The following is a 24,286-nucleotide window of genomic DNA, read 5'->3' as shown; positions in this document are numbered from 1 at the left end:
ATGTGTATTCTATAATGCTCTGTTTATGTTTAAATATTTAGCTTCGGAGTTACCATCATGTTTTTCAGGAATGTTTAGTCTTGCGTCTACTACTCACGATTTTTTGACACGATCTTCTCAGTTGGTGCGAAGACCAGCTATGGTCACGTCTAGGTCTAGGTTTTCAATTCGCCATGTTGTTCCGTTAGTTTGGGAGAGTTTGCCATAGGATTTGAGGATTGTTGGGGGTTTGCAGGATTTTCGTAAGTCGCTAAAGAACCATTGTTTTGATGTGTATATTTTGAATGGATTATTCCACGCCACTTAAGTTTTGTTTTTGAGGAGGGTTTAGTTGCAGCTGAATATGATTATAATTATTATAATTTTGTTGGGTGTTGTTTGGAGGTTCGTTGGTTTTCGGGTCCGGTAAGTTGAGCTCTAATTATGTTTTTTTTGTTTTTTTTTCTATTTCTTTTTTTTTTTTTTTTTTTTGGTTTTTTGATTTATTAGGTGGGTTTTCTCCCGCAAAAGCATTGCTTCAGGGAATCAATGATGTATATATTTTTTTTTTAAATAAACCCATTGTTACTTAAATAATCTTCCAAACATAAAACTACCACAAATCACCATCAATAAATAAATGAAACCGAAAACGAACATAAATTACAATATCAGAGTCAAACTCAAAACGAGCTGAAATTAACATGAGTACCCCCCCCTGCCTGGGGGGCTGATAACCCCCATGCCTTTGCAAGACCATAACAATTTGCACTTTACTGAAAAAAAAAAACAAAACAAATGAACGTGGATTGCCAGTACACATACTGATATTTATTCTTAACATTTTCCTGAAAGTCTTAATAAGTTTTGATTTATTAAAATGTATTTTTTTCGGTAAAGTGCAAATTATGTTGTAGTCTTGAGAAGGCATGAGAGTTGCCCAAGTTCTGACATTACACCAGTAAACAAACAAAAAATAATTACAAATTAGCATTGACAGAATTTACTATAGTCAAAAGTCAAGCAAAGGCGCCAAGGTCAAATGCCAAAACACTACTTAATAACAATATTATATATATATATATATATATATATATATATATATATATATATATATATATATATATATATATATATATATATATATATATATATATATATATATATATATATATATATATATATATATATATATATATATATATATATATATATATAAATATATATATATATATATATATATATATATATATATATATATATAAATATATATATATATATATAGAAGTAGGCTGTCTTCTGTGAGTATTGGTTCGCGGTTCTCACGAGGTTAATTTTTCGTTTATTTATAAAATTGCTTTTTTTCTTCTTCTTTTTTTTCAATATATATGTAGTGAGTAAAATATTGAGTCCTGCCACAAACAAATCTGTATAACTCATTTTAAAAAGTATGAGGTTCGCATCTACATCTATTTTTCTGATCAATATGCTTTGATTTTCACAAGGTTTTGGATTTTCGTTCCCCTTCCAAAAAATCAAAAGTGAATGATTTTTTTGTGAATATTGGTCTTTAATTAAAATGAATTTCTCTCTCAATATTAAAATGAATTATTGGAATTTCTCTCTCAATATATATATCCAAAGTTCGTTATATTGAATTTTCTACCCAATTACTTCGATATACAGAAGTAAAATTAACAATGTAGAGACAGAGAAATTTAAGGGGTGTCGAAAATCTTGTGTAGATGAAGGAATTTGATTTATTGAGCCTCGCAAAGTTGAGATTTCACTGTAACATAAGGTTCTCTTATAGCTTTAACTTGGGTATTGGAACTGAAGCCACCTCCACTCCCTGATGACAGCCTTGTTTTCAGCAAAAAATTTGTGTGTGCTACGCATGTAATGACTGGAATATGAGCTCTCATTTCTGAAATTTCGTGATTAGAACTTTTTGAAAGTTTATCAGCAAATTTTTGAGATAAATATTCGACATGAAAATGTGGTCCTTCCGTGCAAGGAGAAAACAAATTGGGAAACTGGTGAAAAAACTGGTGAAACTAAACGCAAAAATGAGATTACAATACGAAGTCAAATAAAATAATGTTTCGCCACTGCTTGAATTGCGGGTACTGGGACCCATAAGTCAAATATCCACCTACAATCCACATACTAAAATATCTTTTGATGCTAACCCTCCCACTAATGACAGTGCTCCACTACTAAATAGGGGATGTTGGCAATAGCGCTCTCAGCTTAAAGAATAAAAAATTAGTATCCAGGCCTTATCTGCAAGAAAACCGTGCCGTTAAAACATAGTTTTGCTTCAAATGTGAGTAGTATATATTCTATATATACTAACCCTACATTCTAAGCGTACATTCACGCCTACAAAAATATGGTCAAAAGTGTAATAGATTGAAAACTTACATTCAAGCGTACATTCACGCCTACAAGAATATGGTCAAAAGTATAATAGATTGAAATCGTACATTCAACCCTATAAGAATATGCTCAAAAGTGTAATAGATATGAAGCGTACAAGAAACTGTTTTTTTTTATAAGAATTGCACAATGAATGTACCGTTTGACGCAGACATTTTTTATGAGCCAATCAGAGACATTAGAGGTTGTTTAGTATACAATAGCTTGATTTGTGGTTGGGATTTGAATAAAAGGAATGGTTTTCACTACAATTCATATTAGTAAGAGAATTGAATTCAGAGAGAATAGTTTATTTGAGAGGATATTAGTGGGAAAAAAAATGAGTGGTGCATTTACATTATTGGAGATTAATGATGGAGTCGACAGCAGCAGCAACGATATATGAGCACCCAATGTGCCTGTGGAAATAACCGCTGGCTGTAGACTATGCCTTGAATGGGACAGTATGTATGCTAGATACGTGATATCATTAAGCAAGTTTAAACAGGAGGAGCAACTATGTTTTGCTGGAAAAGTGAATATTCTCCATATAAATAAACTTCGGTCAGCATTAGATGTCCTATCGAAATATATTGATGAGAACAAAATGCATCAGTGAATACTATTATTGTAATTATTTTCAATAAAATTTGTTTCTAAATCAAAGGTATTTTTCTTTCTATAGTAGACTAGCGTATATTTTATAGAGTAGAAAAAAATACAATTCTGGTTAGTCTGAAATTGGTTGTGAGAGTGTTAGGACTCTAAAAAATCGATAGATTTGAGAAAGAGCGAATCATGAGGAATCTAGTGTTTTTGGGAAAAACATTTGATTCTAGATGACGATTTTCTAGAGCTGTCTATTCAAAGGAAGATATTTTCTCGGACAATTTTTTTGTTGTTGGTAGCTCAGTTTCATTGTGGCAGTGAGAGTGTCAACACATGAAAAAATGTTCCATACATGTCCCCTATGTATGTACACACTGGGTAGTTGGTCATCATTTGAGACTTGCACAATGATTGATGAGTATGATGAAAAGTTTGGATTATGCAACCCGTGTAAATTGCTTAGAGGATATACTGTAAAATTTAAAGGTTGTAATTCCTGTCTTGAAGAGGTGTGTGACTCTCATCCTAGAGGCCACCTATGCTCCAATCGCCATTATGATAAATGTAATCAGTGGGTGAATACATATCCAGCTATGATTGGAAAGAAATCTAAGCTTGATTTTTTTTTATTGCTACGAGATTGGTATCGTCGTGGTTTTAGATTATTCTGGGAGGAGGAACCGGGTCAGCGATTTAACTGTTGGAACAAGAAAAGAATATGGTTTCTACTTCATCGTTGTGAAGAAAATAGGTGTTATGATTATAAACCCACTGATTTTTTTTTGGCTGTGACGGAATGTGATTCGACACTTGAGGACACTGTTTGTGAAATTGCTTCAAATAAGCAAATTGAAACATGTGAATTCTATAGAATGAATGAGAATAGTATCATTGACTATACAAAGAGATATGACAAGAGTGAAGTCACACTAATGTAGAAAATGTGACCCTGACATTGCAGTACATCAGAATCAGTACACTGTAAATTCAGATAATCTATCAGCACTAGTTGTTGCTGAAAAAGTCCATTAACGTGTAGAAGATTGAATATAAAGTGTGAAAAATTCGTTTTATCATGTACATAAATTTTTACTAATAAACAATTTCACATATGTTCTTTGTACCTTTTATCCGCAGGACCTACAAATCAATATTTTATTCATGGGTAAGTATATTTTCAGCTAAAGAGTCGTTCAATCGAGGTATGTCAACGTAGATGTTGAGAAACTGCTTGTAGGTGTAGCCACATCTGAACATGAAAAAGAGTAGTGCATGAAAGCCACATGTCTTAGTCGTTAAATCCTGTACTCTTCGTTGATTTTGAAGAATGGTTTTCCCACTGCTTTCAATAAATTTGCTGATGTATGGAGTGTAGAATTTATGCGATAGGCCAAGAGGATCAAATAATTCAATATTATTCGTTGTTTCAAAGATGCATAGCCAATGCCCAGTCTTCAATGTCGATGGACTGCTATTAACAATGATTAGGGTATTGTTAACACTTGGAATTTTTTAAATGAAGTCCGAAGGTATGCAATAGGACTTGTACTGGGACATGTATGGATCCATACTAAATACGTTTATTATTTGGTTTGTGTTCATGGTGCTAGTTCTAGTCGAACACTACCGTCGGGCGTGATTTCCCAATAGGTCTCAAATTGACTCAATGATATTAGCGTGATACTCTCAGTCAAAGCATCGGCAAATGTATACTCTAAACGTAAATTCCCTGTTCGTATTATGCTCATATCCTGAGTCCCCGACAAGTCCAAAACAATTACCCCATGATTTTTTGAAAACATTGAATCGGTTATTCCATTTTCAAATAGTTGAGAGTCATGATCTAGGGATTGCATGGTCAACTCGTACAGAGTTCTATAGGATTTTTTGTCAAAAGATAGAGTGTACAGTGGAATACCATTCACTTTACACACAAGGCTAGATAGACCAAAAAAATTAAAATCATGGGGGATTCAGTCCAGGATCCAAAGGTACTGCCACTCTTTACAAAGGCCAAAGCCAATTTTGATGGAATTTCTCCATTGATAAATGATGAATTGCTATAGCTACGAGAGACGGTGGCAATGTGACATTGATTGTTGATCGTATGGGGGACAAGAAGTTTAATGTTATTACCATTGGCTCTTAGCTTTTCCACCGCCATTGCAACAGAGCTCATAACCTGTTGTTTGGACGTGGAGAATTGCTGATGTGATAATGAAATTTGCATCGGATGCTGCAGGAAGTGTTTTTCTCAAAATGAAATTGGATGGGGGCATCTGTAACTATATGTCAATATTGACATTGAGGGATAGCTATTGAAATATATTGATTATCACTTGATTTAATTTTCCAACCAGATGATACTCTTGGCTCAGTGCAGCAGTCAAATCGCCGTTAGTATCAACATCTGATCGGTATTCGTAGCCAAATGATTGTCCTCTCAACTCCTTGTATGTATTTTGTGTCATAATCATAGATTGTATGTAGCTTGCATAGTTGGATAAATTATTGCTAGTGCTCACCAATGTTCCATTATTAAATAAATTAATTTGTTCCAATGGATTCTTTAGAATACAATTCTCATAGGAGACACCGTCGACTGTAGTTAGAGTTGTATTATCTGACATTTTCTTCACTGTAAGATTTAAATAAATAAATGTTGATGGCAAATCAATGAAATAGTCTTCATTGGAAAATATTTGAAAGTGTATATTGTCCGAGAGGGGTTGTTGGGGGTGGACTGGCTTATAGTCGCAGTACTTGCGGCTGGCTCCAATATTTTTAACGTTAAAATAGACTGATGAAAGACCTGATTGATGAATTTGCTTCCTTGTGAGGAAGAAAGAACTTTCTCAGGGAAGAAGTCCTTCTTTTCTCTCGCAATCTTTTCATTTTCATCTTCTTCTGCTGCTTACTTCTCGTAGGTATTTTATTCCTCAGAGCCATCGTTGATGACTTTTGATTCCCGTCTGGGTTGAGACTGATAAGTGAATGACGCGCACGGATCCTTTTCATTCCCTCCCCTTTTTGTTCAAATCTTAATTGCTCACCAATGGCTCTTGCTGAAAATCTAACATTTTCCTTAACACTCTCCTTGAAATTTTTGCCCGACCCCCAGTCCTGTAGTGTGGAGGCAGCAAAATTTGATGCAGCAGGTACAAGATATTTTTTTGCAAGGGGTAGTGCAGAACGAAATAACCTAGCAAACCAGCTACCAAGACCATAGCCAGACATTGTAGTACGCCCCTTGTAGTAGTCCAAGCCATTGCCTATTTGACGTGGACTCAAAGCACCAACATATCAATTGATATCGGGACAGACAAATGGAATTCTTCTATTGTTCATTTTAGGTGATTGTGCTGTCGCTGACAATGGGTTGAAAATGACATGTAATCACTGCTAAGCCTTTTGTTATTGCTAGAGGATCACCCAATTCACTTCTTAGTGTTAACTGACAGAGTTCCAAATACGAAGTGTTTACAGTATCATACTGAAGATGCTTTATATTATAGTGATGAACAAGTTCATGAGATGTTTTTCGTTCAAGAGTACCTAAGAGGGGGTTATTTGAAGTACCAACTCCCTATATTTTCACAAAAGATACATAGAGAAATATACAAGAGTCCGAGGTGAAACCACGTTGATAATCAGAAAAAATAACTTGATTCATTCCGTAATCGGTACCATCATTTTCCCCATTGATCATATTTTGTTTAAAGCCAAGAACGTCTCTCAGATTATCATTGAGAATAATTATTTCACTGTCAAATGGCGTAGTAATGTAAATTCTATCATATTCCAATGAATAATTAAAATGGAATGTACCATTCCTACGATAGGGGATTTTTCTATTGATTGTACGACACAAATCTGTCATATTATCGTATTCAATAGATTTGAGCTTGGCATATGAATATTCACTATATTTAATTGCTGTCACCCATTCATAGTCAGAAAAGATTGTACAATTTAATGGTGTAACTTTTATATAATACACAAAGTCCCTTTTCACGATGTCATAGGTATTTTCGAAATTACAGTCGACTAGAACTACTTCATCCGCACCGTCTAATCTGATGGCAAGAGAAATTTTCGTCCAAAAATCACTTGTCGTATTCAAGTCGTTGTAGAGAGGATCGGAAACATTGGACATAAAAGTTATATATAAATCATTGGTCATTGTCAATATCTTCAACACCGATCCAATAATAAAAATCAGAGTTGTATCCTATCCACCGAACAACTAACTGTTTCTTACCCCTGCGAGTACGAGTCTTTAATATCTTTTCAATTTGATAGATTTCACTATTATTTTTAACTTTTTGTAGTTCATAGTCATAAAAGCCCCCAAGAATCTCTCTATCTTTGGTATCACGCAGGCGATAAGTTATGGTTTTAGTGTCTAGGATTTTTGCCTCTTTAAAAAGTTCTGTGGACTAGAAGTAATTCCCCTTTTCAAAAACATTAGTTGTTCTATTAATTCGAACAGTATCACCAACATTGAATTTATTTTTCTTCTTGACAATCAATTCTTTGGAAAATTGTTTAAGAAAGGTGTCAATTGTATCATAATCAGAATCATGAACTCTCTTTGCGGTAGAGTTGGCCAACGGTTGAAGAGGTTATTGATTATAGATCAACATGATTTTATCTAAATCATGAATAAAAGCCGGTGTATTTTTCAATGTACAATATCTTGAAATTAAAAGTCAAATAGTTCTTATCAATCGTTCGGCCAATGCAGCCTTCATACGACTATCACTATGATAGAACAGTGTACTATATTTCTCTAGTACTTTTGCAACATGGGGATTAACAAATTCACTACCGCGATCCGTTTGAGTTTTGTTACATAAATCCTTTTCGAGAATACTTTCAATGGCCTGAGCAACTTCAACGCCTCTCTTTGATCGGAATGGAATTGCATATGCATAACGACTATAAACACTGATTGCAAGTAGAATGTACTTTTACGGTGTATTATGAAGTCGTTGAATCTCATCTAGAGTGAGGAGATCTGCTTGCATTATATGCAATGGGTAAAAGGCTTTAGTTTTTCGATATTGATTAGCACGAAGTCTATGATTTCTATGCAGATTGTAACTTGATTCGTTTTGTAGATAGTCTCGTACACTTTTAGTGTGAACACCAGTGACTTTGGAAAGAGTAATGGGGGAACTTAAACTCCCCGCCTCACCAATATCTTCATAAGCACCACTCACAACTTCAACCATTTTGGACGTAAACGCGTTGTGTAATGTCTGCTACCCTATTGTATACTTGTTGATGATGAAGACATAAGACATTTTTAATTTTCCCTTGCCCAACTTGTCAAGTTTCCACTAGGTGTGCTATTATTTTCCGAGATTGATTTAAAATCTTCTTCTTCTTCATGTTCATGTTTTAATGCTGTCGATGATTATGATGATGCATATTCATTTAATTTTTTTAGAATTTGTCTATAGCTAATAAGACTTTTGGCTAAGTTTAATGTATTTAGAAAGTTGTATAGACGAGCGCCAAATGATAATAGTCCTTTACGATTTGCAAACATATCATATATTAAATCAAGTAGATTATAGCTCTTGCCCTGAATTATAATTCCTTTCCCATTGCTCTCAACTTGAATATGATCTTGACCACTTTCCATGAGATAAGTTAGCAGTCTTTTACTTTTATAATGATATGAGTGGGGCCTTAGATTTGCAATTATCAAAACAATTGAATCTAAGTCCGTCTTCTTTAAATGTGTTCCAGCATCAGCAGCAGCAGAATCTTGAGGAGATGATTCTTTTTTGTAATCAATAGCAGCAGCAGTGGCCTTCACACGGTGGGGCTTAGGTTTGTCCACTTGGCGAAGTGCATCTTGAAGTAAAAGCAGTTTTTTATCATCCTGAATATTCTCGTTGTCAAGTAATTTATTCAGATTGTTCTCAAAGTGTTCCACGGGCGAGAGAGCGAGTTCTATTGGAGTCAATTTATAGGGTTTTGCCATTCTCTAGAGAAAACTATTTACAAGTCCTGCTATTATTGGCAGTAAAAGTGTGAAAAAGCTACCACCCGCCTGAAGGAGTCGTTTCTTTTTAAAATGTTTCCTTTCTTTTTAGAGGCCAATGTACGTACAATGGAACGATGTTGCTTTGCCTGTTGCTTAACTACTTCTGGCAGTTGAACATTACCCTCGTTCAAATTAAAACAAAGTTCAGATATTAGATTAATGAAGTCATTGTCAATACAATGTTTGAGTACGGCTTTCCTAAGAGGGGGTTTTGAAGTGCTTAGAACTGAAAACAGATGTCCATTTTCATATAGTTTATTCAGTGTCATGATAGCAACTAATAGGTCTTTTTAGTGTTCACGGGGAGATATACTGTAATTTCATTTTCGAAAATATCTGTGACTACACGCAGATCCTCAGGTGTATTTTGATTAAGATCCAATAGGATATAGCCATAGGGTTTATTGGTTACCTGATTGTATGCTGAGAGCAGAAATTTGAGGGGACCGGCATATATTGTTTTATTGAGATCTGTTAGCGAGTTAGAATGACGAACAACTCTGTAGATGATATAGTAGGTACAGTTCAATACAAGTGTTCACATACATTTGCTCTGATGAAAGAGATTGTGTAGAACCAGAGTAATGGAAATCTGTTCATGATGAGAGCGAACATTTAACAGTTGTACTATTTCCTGGGACCATTGTTCAATAAAATCAGCCAGATCGTCAATGATCAGCCAAGAGTTTGGTTCAATAATGCTGAAAACATCAAGTCCCTTTATGAATTGTATCTACACCAATCCCATCGTGGCAATTGCTTTTATTTTATCGTATGACTCCCGCGAAATACTGTAACAATAGTAGATTTTTTTCGGCTTTTCTACAAACATTTTATCGCAATTTTTAATTATTTTAGTTAAGAGTGTTGTTTTGCCTGACATTGACGGCTCACACAGAAACGATCTGAAAGGTGTTTTAAATTGATACATGTTCCCTTCAATAGTTCACCTAGACAACTAACTGTAGACTATAGCAGTCTAATGACTAAATAATTTCCCTACTACTACTATCCTGTTCAAGAATAATAATAATAAGGAGAAGAAGACGAATAAAGAATCATATTTTCTTTTATTATATGCATAAAAAAGTAACAATACTTAAAAAATACTACATTGAACATGAAAGCACATTAAACATGAAAAAAAACACCTTTTCAATTTATTTATATAAAAAAATACAACATTTACAGAGGCACAGAAAAAAACACTTAAATAAATACACTTTTTTTATAGAAAAAATACAACATTTATTAGAATAAAGCACTTGAAATAATATAACTTTTATTTACACCATTTTAAATTTTGGGATCCCCCTCCCCCCCGGGGGCAGCCGCTGCAGCGGCCGGGGGATCCGCTGTGGCGGCCGGGTGCCCGCTGTGGCGGGGCTGGGAAGCGCCGCGGGCCGGAAAGCGGGGGCTTGCGACGGCGGGCCCAGGCCGGGGGCCTTGAATACTGGAAATCTATCTGCATTGCACACACACACACACACACACATTGAAAAGTTATTGTGGTATAGGAAACCAGAATTTAATTGAATTTAAAAACACACAATCACCCAAAAAACCATCTTACTCAAATTTTACTTTTTTTTAAATGAATTTAAGTAAAATTTCATAGACAGAGGGGTGTTCTGTTATATGTAAAACCAAAACGGGATGAAAATAAATAGTGGACATGTGGTAGTGCCTTCACGCCATCCTCAAGTACATAGACTTTGTCCGATATGGCCGACATGGCGTTTTTCTCAACTCTAACTGTGTAGTTTTTAAATTGTAAAGAGCGTATCGCCATGACTTTCGCTCTTGGGACTAGACTACGTTTCACACAGTTTCTATACACACTCATATCGAAATTATTTTTTACAAAGTGTGTAGGTACCCCCTTGCAAACTTGTTTGATATCATTGCTGTGCGTTTCCACACAGTATACCTTCGGACCAGGAAACACACAACTGGACATCAGATCGCTACCCGTTTCAGATTTTAGCATTAATAATTGATTAGGGGCCTGGTGTTTCACTAGCTCTGGGTAGAGGGATTCGTCCCAATTAGTGTAGTCCATTCGTGAGCTAATTTACTCGCTATTTTCCAAATCATTCAATAGATTTTCAGTTTTGACTTTTAAAAGGAGTGCATCAGTTTCTCTGTAATACACTTGAACTTGTCCCTCAATCGGCCACTGTACCTTGCATACATTATAATAAAATGACAACATGAGTTTCTTGGATATTTCAGTTATTGCCCTCCCACCTGGAATATTTTTATTTAAAACAATGCTTCTTTTCTTACGGTATAGGAGCACCATATCAGAGTCTATGATTGTGAACGATGTGAAGTTTGGATCCGCGATGTTTCGAGCACAATCTTTGGGATTGGTTATAATGTCAAATCGACTTCTGTTTCGTATACTCTCGCGCATTTTACCGAAAGCTGAGTTACAAATGAGTTTATAGACTTCTTTTTCAACTTTGGTTTTCGCTTGTGAACGCTTACTGACAAAGGTGTCAATAAAAGTTTTCATGAAAGGCTTTTGATCAAATTAGAGGGCTCTATGAATCTTTGTGACCTTGAAACCATTGGACACCATCCATTTCAATAGCACGTGATGAACAACGATATTCTGTTTCGGGTTGAGGTCGGCAATTAGTTTTTGTTTTGTAGGTACCCAGTGCATACTCCCGTTCTCTACTAAAGATAAATTCTAGGTGCTCTGAGAGTCTCTATCCATCGGTATATTCATGCACGGGAAAAGAAACTCTTTTAACGAATCAAGGGTAGCCATGGGTATTTCACCGTCAATTTAAAAAGAACCATGCCTATGTCCCAATCTCCTCAACACTGGAAATGTCGGAGAAATTTAAAATATATGGATTTTTAAGCCATTTTTAATTGCCAAAAGGTAAACAGTAGTGAGATATTGCCGATGGGTAAAGAGAATTCATATCCAAAAAAACTGCGTCCGACTTTTCATCGGTGTGCAGTCTGCTCGGATCAGTTTTTATGTTACAGTCCCCGTGAAAAACACACCCATCTGTCATTGGTGTTTCTAAAAACAGATATTGATCAGTGTTGGTGATCAAACTTATTTACTATTTGCTAATATTAAGTATACTATCCATCACCAGATTAGGAGTGGAAAAATAATAACCTAAATCCAACCCAATTTACCCATAGATTTTATCCTTATTTTTGCACACAATGTCCAGAAGAGTGAGTACGTCACTGGCCAAGTATAGTTTACAATAATCCCACCCTTTTTTACACCCACCCATTGGCCAAACCCATTTAACAAAATCCTAGTCGCTAGTGTTGTATTCACTCTCAGTAAGAGAAATGTAAAAAGCTTCAATGGGCGGTAGTGACACCTCATCTAGCCTCGAGCCAGAGTTGTAATAATCATATGGATATATACCCTTACACGTTAATAAATCATACATTTCATCATCGGGGAAGCGCTGTTTCAGGAGGGGGAAGCTGTCAAAATTGTCACTTTTCTGTACCTGAATGAATTGACTTAAAGATTTGGGGAAGAAGCTGAAAGAGTGTAAAAAATAGATTCTATTAAGGAACGTGTTACCCTTGTCAACTGTTTTCAACAGGAATTCCAGCAGCAGTTTTCTCCGATGATTTGTGTATTATTTTATATGGAAACTGAACATCCATCCATGCGTCATCTACAACTCCACCCAAGACAATGCGCGCCAACGATGGTAAAACAAAATTTAAGTCGTAATTTGAATTGCATATAAAAAAAGGTACGAAATGTTGCTGTCTAACATTTAAATTGCACGACTGATGTGATACCCCCCTAAAGTTGCTCCCATCCGATATAATTTCCTGCCACAAGTGATCATGGTCGATCACCTTCCTCCTTCCCCCGTTCCCAACACCATCACCAAATTCCCCCTTACAAACCCAACATATTTTACGATTTTTAATGGTCATTATGTCATCTGGTAATAGGAGCATAGGATTGTTTGTATAACGAAGGCGCGAAATTGCACCGTTCGATGTTTTGATTAGACTGACCAATGTCGAGTGCATGCAGTCTTCACCGTCACCCAACATCTCAACTACATCCAGCACTTGCATGGTTTTATTGGAATCTCGTTGCGCGTGAGCATAAGAGACCCCTATGGTTTCATGTATTTTAACATGATTTGAATTTGACGAATCGCACACGTCTTTCAGTTTCGATTCACAGTCTAAAGCGATTTTATTGCTCTGTAGGAACGCGTTTTCAACATTTTCAAAACGTAGGATGCCTCTATCTCCGCTTACCGTTTCCACAGCCTGGTATCCATAACGTTTACAGTGTTTCATGTGATGCTTTAACTATAAATCAGTCCAAAATCTGGAGAGACATGTTGGACAGTAGTAACGTACACCCCGACATTTCTTACCCTCACTTAGATCCCTACTAATATCCGTAATTGGATTGAAATGACCAATTGAATCGGGGTCTGTGGGTGGGGTGTATAGAAGCCACACCCAATGTTCTACTGATTCAATTGAAGGAGCCCGCACTGGAAACAATACATCCTTCATATCGGAACGCTGGCCCTCTTCAAATTCGGTTTCATACTGTAACACCGTGACACCAATCTTTAAATGTGCATTAGCCCGCTCAAAAATATCTATTCCTTTTAGTGTCACGGGAAATTGACCATTTAAACAATTAAAATCTACTTTGCTGAACTTTGAACCCTCCCTACCATTAACTGCCATTTTATTCCACTTTTTTTTCGATGCATCTTTTTAAAGTGGCCTGTATACTGCAATTCGAAATGTATACTTGAAACACTGTAGCCTCGTGTCGAAACGGATTTGTTGTATCCCCTTAGTCCCCTATAAATCTGAACAATATTTTAATTCAATTGCCCTCCCTCCCCCATGCCCACCTCTTAAAATAAAATCCTTTTTGAATATAAAAGTATTAGCATTAAAACTTTCAATAAATAAAACCACCGAGCCACTACCCCCCTCGTTATAATTTTCCCACTTACTTTGAATACTATTAGCCCAATTAAGAAAAACCTACCCATAATTTGATAAATGCGGGTGAATTGCCAACATCTCTGTGTGCAAGTATTTCGAATACATCTCACCCGCATTTTCATTTAAAAAAATATTTTTAGTGCTATTGATGCTTTTACACTGACCCCCACCCCCCACCCCCCCCTCTGTTGTTCCAGAATGGCTCGAATCTTATTAGTATATGAATGTGTAATGGCCGAGGGATCTGTTATTATATCCCCCGACACTGGAGAGTTGAAGGGATCACCGAAATTGGCGCTGTAGACCTTTGTGTGGTGCAAGGCAGAGTTGGACAGAAAAAAAATCTGGAAGAGGGGATAGTTGTGTTGTTGTTGTATTACTACTACTAGTACTAGGTATATCATTAAGCGGAATGGGGGGGGGGGTGACATAGAATTGTCAATAACACCACCCCCAGTCTGTTCAATAACATTGATTGGATGTGGCATGAAGTCCCCTAGGCCTGCTAGCACATATTCCAAAGTGTTTTGGGACATTTGATAAAGCCAGCCTGTATTTTCCTGTGTTGGAATATCGTTATGAGGACCCAGTTCAGAAGGACTAGTAATATCACCTAAATGCTCATGCATAAATCTATCTGCCTAGTCCGGATCCTCAATCATGTCAATATCACAAGTTAAGTCGTCTAGGCTAGCCATATCCCCAAAAATATCATTAAGAAAACCACTATGCCACTCCATATTGTCTAGAATTAATGTAGGTTCGTCTCTGAACTCCATCGGTGGTGCTAGAGTTGGTTCAGTAAATGCTGATGTCTCATCACTCAATGGCGCTGCTATATCATTAATCTATAGAAAAAAAGGTTTTATTTTCTATGTGAAATCAGTATTATTTCATAAAGTTGAAAAATCATGTTCATTTCTACTCGTATGTTTCCCGAATATTTAACATGTACGATTTTTCCACACCAGCCCCCCCATCAAACTCAATTCCTCCTAGAATTATTTAAACTAAATACATACCCCCGCCCTAGAAAGTTCAGAAAAACACAATAGCCTTATCTATAGTGAAGCATTTTTCTACTCGTAAACTAATTTTTTAAACTAAATAGTTACCACCACCCTCCTCCCACAGACAGTTCAGAAAAACACAATAGCGTTATCTGTAGCGTAGCATTTTTCTACTCGTAAACTAATTTATTAAACTAAATAGTTACCTCCACCCTCCTCCCTCCGAAAGTTCAGAAAAACATAAAAGCCTTATCTGTAGTGGAGCATTTTTCTACTCGTAAACTAATTTTTTTAACTCAATAGTTACCCCCGCCCCCCCCCCTCATAAAGTTCAGAAAAACACAATAGCCTTATCTGTAGTAAAGGATTTTTCTACTCGTAAACTAATTTCTTAAACTAAATAGTTACCTCCGCCCTCCTCCCTCCTAAATTTCCGAAAAAAACAAAAGCCGTATATGAAGTGAAGCATTTTTATACTAGTAAACAAATTTCTAAAACTAAAAATTTACTCCCGCCCTACCCCCCCATGAAGTACAGAACAAAAACATAATAGAAGTATCTCTCTTGGCGCATTTTTCTAGTCGTAATCTAATTTCTTAATATAAAAATTTACCCATACCCTCGTCACTCAGGGAGTTCAGAAAAACACAAAATTCATAAGTGTAGTGGAGAATTTTCTACTCGTAAACTAATTTTTTAAACTAAATAGTTACCCCCGCCCTACCCCCTCAGAAATTTCAGAAAAAAAACACAATAGTCTTATCTGTAGTTAAGCATTTTTCTAGTCGTAAACTAATTTATTAAAATAAATAGTTAACCACGCCCACCTCACGCAGAAAGTTAATAAAAACAACATAGCCTTTTCTCTAGTAAAGCATTTTTCTAGTCGCAAACTAATTTTTTAACTAAATATTTACCATCGCCCTCCTCCCTCAGAAAGTTCAGAAAAACACAATAGCCTTATCTGTAGTGAAGCATTTTTCTACTCGTAAACTAATTTATTAAACTAAATAGTCACCCCCTCCTCCCTCAGAAAGTTCAGAAAAACACAATAGCCTTATCTGTAGTGAAGCATTTTTCTACTCGGAAACTGTAAAGTTACCCTCTCCCCCCTAAGACAGAGCAGAAGAAAACACAACACACTTATCTGTATTAAAGAATTTTTCTAGTCGTAGACTAATTTTTAAAACTCAAACTTTACCCCCTCCTCCCTTGAAAACTGCAGAAAAAAAACACAATAGCCTTATCTGTAGTGAAGCATTTTTCTACTCGTATGTTTCCCGAATATTTAACACATACCATTTTTCCATACCATCCAACAAAACCCAATTCCTCCTAGCATTTTTAAGTAAATAATCACGTATAAGTTAGAGGTAAAATATATACACTTACAAATTCAGACTGCACTTGTAGCCTACATCTGAAGTCCCTGGCAAAGTATGAAGGGTGGCCTCCTCCCGATCTTGAGCAGACAAAACCGATGCATTATGAGAAAGCATCTATTCCCTCTTGAATTTTCTACCAGGTTGCATAGTGGTATGTGCAGAGCTGGCACTGGTATGAGAGGGTCCTGGTTGGTCCAGAGAACTTGTAATGGATGGCCGTGCAGCTTGCATTGATGTGGTAGCATTCCGTCTTGGTCTCTTTTCCGGGGGAGAGTAATTGTAGGAATCCTCTTCCTTAAAAAGAAGACAAAATTTAGTATGGAAAAAAAACGATCCCCCTTTTTTACAGAAGAAAAAATTAGTCTGCACGAAGAATCCCCCTCCCCCGCCCCTCCCACTACACCAAATCTAGTACAATTATTTAAAATATATATCTTAAGAAATAGTAAACCATATTAAAAGCTAACCAGACACAAAACTTCCGTGGTGTGTGTCAGAATTACCACATTAGTTTTCTTGTCAAAGGATATACGTGTCTGCACGCAGAACTCCCCCTCCCCCTTTACTTCTTATTCGAAGAAATAGTTTGTTTTTTCACCTTACAATGAACGTTTTAGAATCGATACATTGCCCCCTTCCCTGTCTTATATTTTTATAAAAGCCTCTTAATCATCTGTTAAACCCTTTTGCTTTCATCAAATACATCTCGTCTAATTTGGCCAAAAAAAGAAACTCTTTTGTCAACGAGTCTTGAATCGCACATTTCCATCTTTTTGTTTTGTTAATCCCGATAAGATGCATGCCAATGTTGTTTTGAAATTGTCACTCTTGCTAACATGATAAGACACAGATGCCTTTATTTAGCCCGGAAAAAGACAGCACATTTTAGATGGACGATGGGAAAAGGATATTTTTGAACGAGATATGTAAAACTACAGAATTATGCTCATAACAAAGCAATGGAAAAGGGGGGTTTTGTTTTACATAATAGAAAAAAGCGTGCTTTGCCTTTTCTATCTAGTATACGCATCATATTTTAGGGTTTGTATTCTTGAAGGGGAGGGGGGCTAAGTCCCCCTGAAATTTGAATTTACTGGTAAAATACTTTTTATCTGGAAATAAATTAAGAAAACTATACTCACATTGAAAATACTAATATCCATTGTTTCAAAGTTAATAAAATTCAATGTACTATGTTCGATATGTTAAAACATAATGGAAATTAAATTGTAGTGCATGAACATTTTATACGGAATTTCAAGGACGAATAAAAACGGATGTTACCTCGAAAAACCACTGTGGTTGAGTTACATAATTTCGTGCATGCTCCCAGAACATATTTGACTACTTTATAACATACCAGTTTTTTAAGAAAAAAAACCTGTCCGCTTAAATTATATAATTAAGACCATACTCACAAAACATGTTTGACCACATTATACCTTGCCAAGTTTAAAAAACCTTGACTTTAGTTTCATAACATGTATTATAGTGTGCCAACTTTTAAAATATTCACGTGTAAGTTTAATGACACAGCCATGGGTTTTCCTTGTGAAATTCCAATGTATATTTTCATGTAGGTTTTCAATCTATTACACTTTTGACCATATTCTTGTAGGGTTGAATGTATAGTTCAAACCTTTTACACTTTTGAGCATATTCTTGTAGGCATGAATGATAGTTGAATGTATCGTTCAAATCTTATACACTTTTGAGCATATTCTTGTAGCCGTGAATGTATAGTTGAATGTATCGTTCAAATCTTATACACTTTTGAGCATATTCTTGTAGGCGTGAATGTACGCTTGAATGTAGGGTTAGAATGTAGGGTTAGTATATATAGAATAGATACTACTAATGTGCAAGTAAACCTGATCAAAGGTTACATTTCTGAACTGATCAATATGTCTTATCTTGTGTATGATTCAGATATTGTTTTTTCTTTAGTATAAGTAGTCGACGTTTGATGGACCATACCTTACCAGTTACGCTAGTATTTTTACACTTTATCAGCAGATGCTTAATAGTCCTAACGAAAAAATAAACAAAAATCTTTCTTCTTTTCGAGTTAGCGAAAACTTTGTTTATTGGATCACTTATTTCGTATGTAGAAGAGTAACAATTGGCAACCCTCCCACTAATGACAGCGCTGCACTACTATAAACAGCATATTGCCAATAGCGCCGATACTCAGTATCATCTTGTTAGAAAAAATCTTTTTAAAAAAAAAGCAATAATCACCGAGCAAAGCTTAGTCCATTAGTATACAAATTATTTATTATTTGTATACAAATATTATTATACAAATTATTATTTGTATAAATAAAAAAAGAAAAGATAAAAAAATCTTTGTTATTTTAGCTAAATCCAGAAGGTGCTTGGTTCCTATTTTTATATAAAGTAACTATGCTTAATAAGGACTATGGACTTAATAAGGACTTAATAAAGTCTTACATAAGGACTTTATTAATAGTCCTACCGAAAAAATAAACAAAATCTTTGTTCTTTTAGCTATACCCGGACGGTGTTTGGTTCCTATTTTTTAAGGGTCGTCTAGAATTTGTTAAGTGCAATATTGACGAGGCTATACGCTGGTACACCATGTCTTGGAAGTCTCAAAACATTTGGCCTCAGTTTCATCACATATGCTATTGGGAATTGACTTGGTCTCACTGGTAAATATCTATTTTGTGTTATTTTATAATATTGTTTATTTTATTTTATCGTTTTTCTGTTGCTTTTATCTTTCTTTTATCTCTTGAGGGTCTTTCTTTATGTGATGTTATCATTTTATTCTATTCCTCTATGTTTCGTTTTATAATTATATTCATTCTTATTTTAAACTTATTAAATTTTTAATTTATAGCCAGCTGTTTTGTTTTTTCTGGATTGGGATATTATGTCGGAGTATATAAAAAATTGTCAACAAATTTGTAAATCTTGAGATTAAACCTTGAGTAAAGAAATCTTGAGTAAAAAACCTGAAATCCCTCTCCTCTTTTCTTATGTGCCTGCAATAATCTTTCTCTGAGAGGCTGATAAAAAGTAGTATGTCAAAACAAAGGTTTAATAGCAAGCAGTTCCATTCTTTACAAAGGATTGTGCTATTAGATGTTCGGTATTGAAACAAAAGAAAGTAAATTTTTATCAAAGCCTTTACTGAACCTTTACTGAAAAAATATAAATGTTTTTACTTTTATAACTTTAATAAATCAAATAATATTAACATTTTGATTACTAAATATCAGTATGTGTATATTAAACTGACAGTTCATATTCATTTGTATTTTTTCAGTAAAGTGCAAATTATGTTCTGGCCTTGGGAAGGCATAGGGGTTTTGAGCCCTACTTATGTTAATTTCTGCTCGTTTTGAGTTTCACTTGGCTATTTATTGTAATTTCTGTTCGTTTTGGGTTCATTTATTTATCGATGCTGATTTGTGGTAGTTTCATGCTTGGTAGATTATTTTATTTTATTTTTTCTCGTTTTTGGTTTAATGGAGTTCTATACTTTTCTTTGAAAAACTTATTTTGTTGAAACAGTTTTTTTAATTAATGTCTGTTCGTTTTATATTGACATAATCTTTTCAGGGAAAAAGATAACAATTCATTAATTCTCTTCTTTTTTTTGAGAATTTACACTTTGGCCTACTATTTGTATGCTGGATAGAGTTGTTCAAAAGTTTCTAGCAACATACACCGTTTTAAAAATCCGGACGCAAATGGTTGTATCTAATTTAGTTTTACACCTCCTCTAGCTGACCTGAAATAGAAAACTTGATACCATTCATAGAAAAAATCCGATTACTTTATTTGATAGCTTTGATACACTTACGCTACTTTTATTTGGTTAAATTTTAAGAGCAGAAGTTGCCCCGAAAGTTTGAACATAATACCCTCAGTCGTTCTTGGGATACTGCTGATATGCCATATTGGGAATTAGCATTAACACAGTGCATGTTGATTTAATCTTAAGGTAACATTTAGTTTTTAAGCATAATGGGCAAATAGGAGGGTGGGCTTGGGAGGGGGACTAGTTGCCCTCCAATCACTTTCGACTATTTAAAAGGCATTAGCCCTTTCTATTTTCAATCGAATGAGCCCTTTTCGAAGTTCCTACGACAACTCCTTCGATACGAAGTGCCCTGGTCTAAAAAAAAAAAAAAGTAATAATACTATATTGTACCCACATCGATCTTTAATATTAGAATGTAAAGCGTTCCGGTCACTTTGACTATTAAAAAAGGCAATATCGCTTTCAATTTTAAATCGAATGAGTCCTTTTTGAGTTTCTACGACAACACTTTCTATGAACACCTTATATATATCCCAGGGCATAAATTACAACCCTTGCCCTGGGGGCTATGATGGGGTTGTCATCCTCAAAGACCTAATTTCCAGAATTTTCAACTACGTAAAACAAAACGGCTATCTCAAAATTTTGATTGTATGTGTTTGGGGAAATGGTGGCTGTGAGAGGGGCGTTAGTTGCTCTCCAATAACTTTCAACTATTAAAAAAGGCGCTAGCCCTTTCAATTTCCAATCGAATGAGCCGTTTTGAAGTTTCTACGACAACGCTTTCAATAAAAATCTTATATTCCCCCAGAACATAACCTACAACCCTTGCCCTGAGGCCTGGGGTGGGGGGGAGAGGTTGTAATCCTTAAAGACCTAATTTCCTGAATTTTCAACTAAGTTGAAAAAAATTGCTATCTCAAATTTGGATTGGATATGTTTGGAGAATTTTCGGGTGTGAGAGGGGGGTTAGTTGCCCCTCAATCACTTCCAACTATTAAAAGGGGCACTAGCCCTTTTAATTTCCAACGGGATGAGTCCTTTTTGAAGTTTCTAAGACAACACTTTCTATAAAAAAAAAAACACCTTATACGACCCCAGGGCATAACTTACACCCCTTGCCCCGAGGGCTGTGGGGGGGGGTTTTAATCCTCAAAGAGCTAATTTCCAGAACTTTAAACTACGTTGAACAAAATGGATATCTAAAAATTTTTATTGGATGTGTTTGGGGAAATGGTGGCCGTGAGGGGGGGGGGAGTTAGTTGCCCTCAAATCACTTTTGACTATTAAGAATGACACTAGCCCTTTGAATTTCCAATTGAATGAGCCCTTTTTCAAGTTTCTACGAAAAAGCTTTAAATAAAAACCTTATATGCCCCCAGGGCATAACTTACAACCTTTACCCTGAGGGCTGTGGGGGGACTGTCATCCTCAAAAATAAAATTTCCAGACCTTTCAACTATTTTGAATAAGATGGCTATCTCAAAATTTTGATTGGACGTGTTTGGATAAATGGTGGGCGTGAAAGAGGTGTTAGTTGCCTTCCAATTACTTTCGTTTATCAAACAGGGCACTATCCAGTTATATTTAAAATCAAATGAGCCCTTTTTGAAGTTTCTACAATAACGCTTTCTATAAAAACCTTATATGACCCCAGGGTATTACATACAAACCGTTATTCGAAGTCTGTGGGGGAGGGGGACTTATCCTCTTCAAAGACCTAATTTACGGGTCTTTCAACCACGTTAAACCAAATTGCTGTCCAAAAATGTTGATTGGGTGTATTTGGGGAAATGGTGGGCCTGAGAGGGGGGTTAGTTGCCCTCCTATCACTGTCGATTATTAAAAAGGCCACTAGCGACAACTCCTTTGATACGAAGTGCCCTGGTCTAAAGAAAAAAAAAACATTTTGCCAACATATTTCTTTACTTCGACAGCGCGATTGTGCTGCCTATGATAGTGGATCGTTACTGCGTCATATGTTTGACGTCTGCAGGTGAAGAGCGCTTGACCAAGGGTGTTTTCTTCTCAATATAATTAGATATTCTATAAAGTCATCTATTTATTATAATAGAGGTTATTGCGTATGCATTTTATAATAACATAATAATACATTTGTAATAGTAATGGTGTCTTCGTGACTTTAAGGAAGCCCAAAAAATAAATATCTCTGCAGCACCATTACCCTGAGGCCAACACTGATACATATACTCCTCCTCCATCCTAATCCCATAGCTTACCTCGTTTCACCCTGCTAAGAAGTGACTTGATTTTTGTTTGGCCCTCGGCGGTTAGTCGACAAGAACAATTTTTGGCAATCTATCATTTTTCATCTGCAGAAAATGCCAAAAAATGTGATTTTGACCAGCTTTCTAGGCATGTAATGTGAGAAAGTTGTGATGGCTAGGAGACGTTTTGCGGATGAAGGATGAGAGATTACCCAATAGCTTAGTTTTGGGCCAACCATCTAGAGTAGGGCCAAGCCAGAATCAGGTCGTCGCCCTAATAGGGTGGAAAGATGTCCTAAGAAAGGATTTAAAGGAGATTGAAACTTCTTCGGAAGGTGTAAAGATAGAAGCTTTGAATAGATTGGGATGGAGGAGGAGTGTTTGCAGCTGTGTTGGCCTAAGGTGGTCTGGTGCTGAAGTTAATTGTTGTTGTTAGTTGCAGCAGTAGTAGTACTCTGTCCTAAGAAACACATCAACGACAATAGGAGTATATGTTCTTAAGTAGTAAGGTAAACTCGCCTAGACTTAAATTTTCAAATGATTCGTGGGTTCTTGATGACACTTTTAGAAAAGTGAATGAATTAATCCAGGTTATGGTGGCCCAGTGCGGTGGAATATGTTTGAAAATTTTGTTAAGACTGAGTTGCTTAAATTAGGAATAAGTGTGGAAGAAAATTGGATTTTAGTTAATGAAAGAATGGGCTCCGAGACCGAGTGGATTCGTTCGCTTACCAAGTTAGTGTTATTAAAAACAGATGTTGGAGGCCGTGAAGATGTATATTGTTTTGAAGAAAGTGATAACGGATCTGAGTACTAAGATTAAGATTCTAGAAGCTATGATATTAATAACGATCAAGTCTTTCTGTAAAATTTGGATGATTCTAAACGGTTGTAGAAATTATGCAAGATATCTTCCAAAGTTATTGTTTAAGGTTCGTCCTAGGTGCTTGTTTGAACTATCATATATAAAAAGAAGCTCTTCCAAAAATATGGCTCCATCCCTTATTTATAGCTATAGTGACAGAAAGACTCAAATGGCTAGATCACATCTTACGCACAAATAGTGAAAAATGAGTGAAAAATTGAGCTCTTTGGCAACCCATGTTGGATCAAGCGAAATTAAAGTCCCTCGAATCGGCGGGGGGGGGGGGGGACATAAGAAAAATTTAGAAGGGTTAAAGGGAGTAAAGAGTGAATCAATTAACTTAGTAAGGTTAAGAAGGAGCATGCGGAGTTGTTTGGGCATCGGGTGACATGGTACTAGAAAGAGTTATCAGTAGTATTAGTAATTGGCAAAATTTTTCTTTCATGTTAGTTTCAAACAAGAATGGCGAACTGCCGTAGAATTTATGAGCCAACTTGTATCGGAAAGCAAATGGTCAAAATGCATCTACGCCTACATGAAATGTGCCTTTTTGCTGATGCTAGGTGACAGAATGACATCCAGGGAGAGGGACGAGGTTAACGCTTTGATGCGGTAAGATTTACGTTTTTATTTTTTTTAACTTTAAATATATTTTCTATTATTTCAGTAACCATATTGCACGGGATTGTGTTTTCAATATTTTATTTTGCGGTGCAGAGGGGGGGGAGGTGAATTGTAAAAAAAAAAACAGCAAAGAAAAGGTGGCTTTCTATGAAAAATTAAAAATAATAGTTTCGTTGAAATGAAAGTAAAGAGCGAAAACGTGATATAAAACTTAAAATTGCATAAAGCTTGAAACGATTAGAAATAATTATGAGGAAAGAATGGCTTCCCAACCCCTTTTTCACCTCGCCGTTTTTTAAGCTGAAGTTTT

At 35.7% G+C, this 24,286-nt stretch overlaps 1 protein-coding gene across 3 annotated transcripts in view; it reads left to right on the top strand.

Annotated features, from left to right (window-relative positions):
- LOC148956078 (tetratricopeptide repeat protein 39B-like) overlaps nt 1-24,286 on the top strand; it is a 276,357-nt gene that overhangs the window by 232,622 nt on the left and 19,449 nt on the right. For all 3 annotated transcript variants that reach the window (XM_089092458.1, XM_089092545.1, XM_089092376.1), the window contains 2 exons: nt 18,975-19,138; nt 23,803-23,964. In XM_089092458.1, coding sequence (XP_088948584.1) covers nt 18,975-19,138; nt 23,803-23,964 — 326 coding nt within the window. The remainder of the gene's footprint in view (nt 1-18,974; nt 19,139-23,802; nt 23,965-24,286) is intronic.

This window comes from Artemia sp. Qi Xiang Cuo, chromosome 1 (genome assembly GCF_049724085.1).
Source record: "Artemia sp. Qi Xiang Cuo chromosome 1, ASM4972408v1, whole genome shotgun sequence".
NCBI classification, from domain to species: domain Eukaryota; kingdom Metazoa; phylum Arthropoda; class Branchiopoda; order Anostraca; family Artemiidae; genus Artemia; species Artemia sp. Qi Xiang Cuo.
This window is presented reverse-complemented; position numbering and strand designations above follow the sequence as displayed.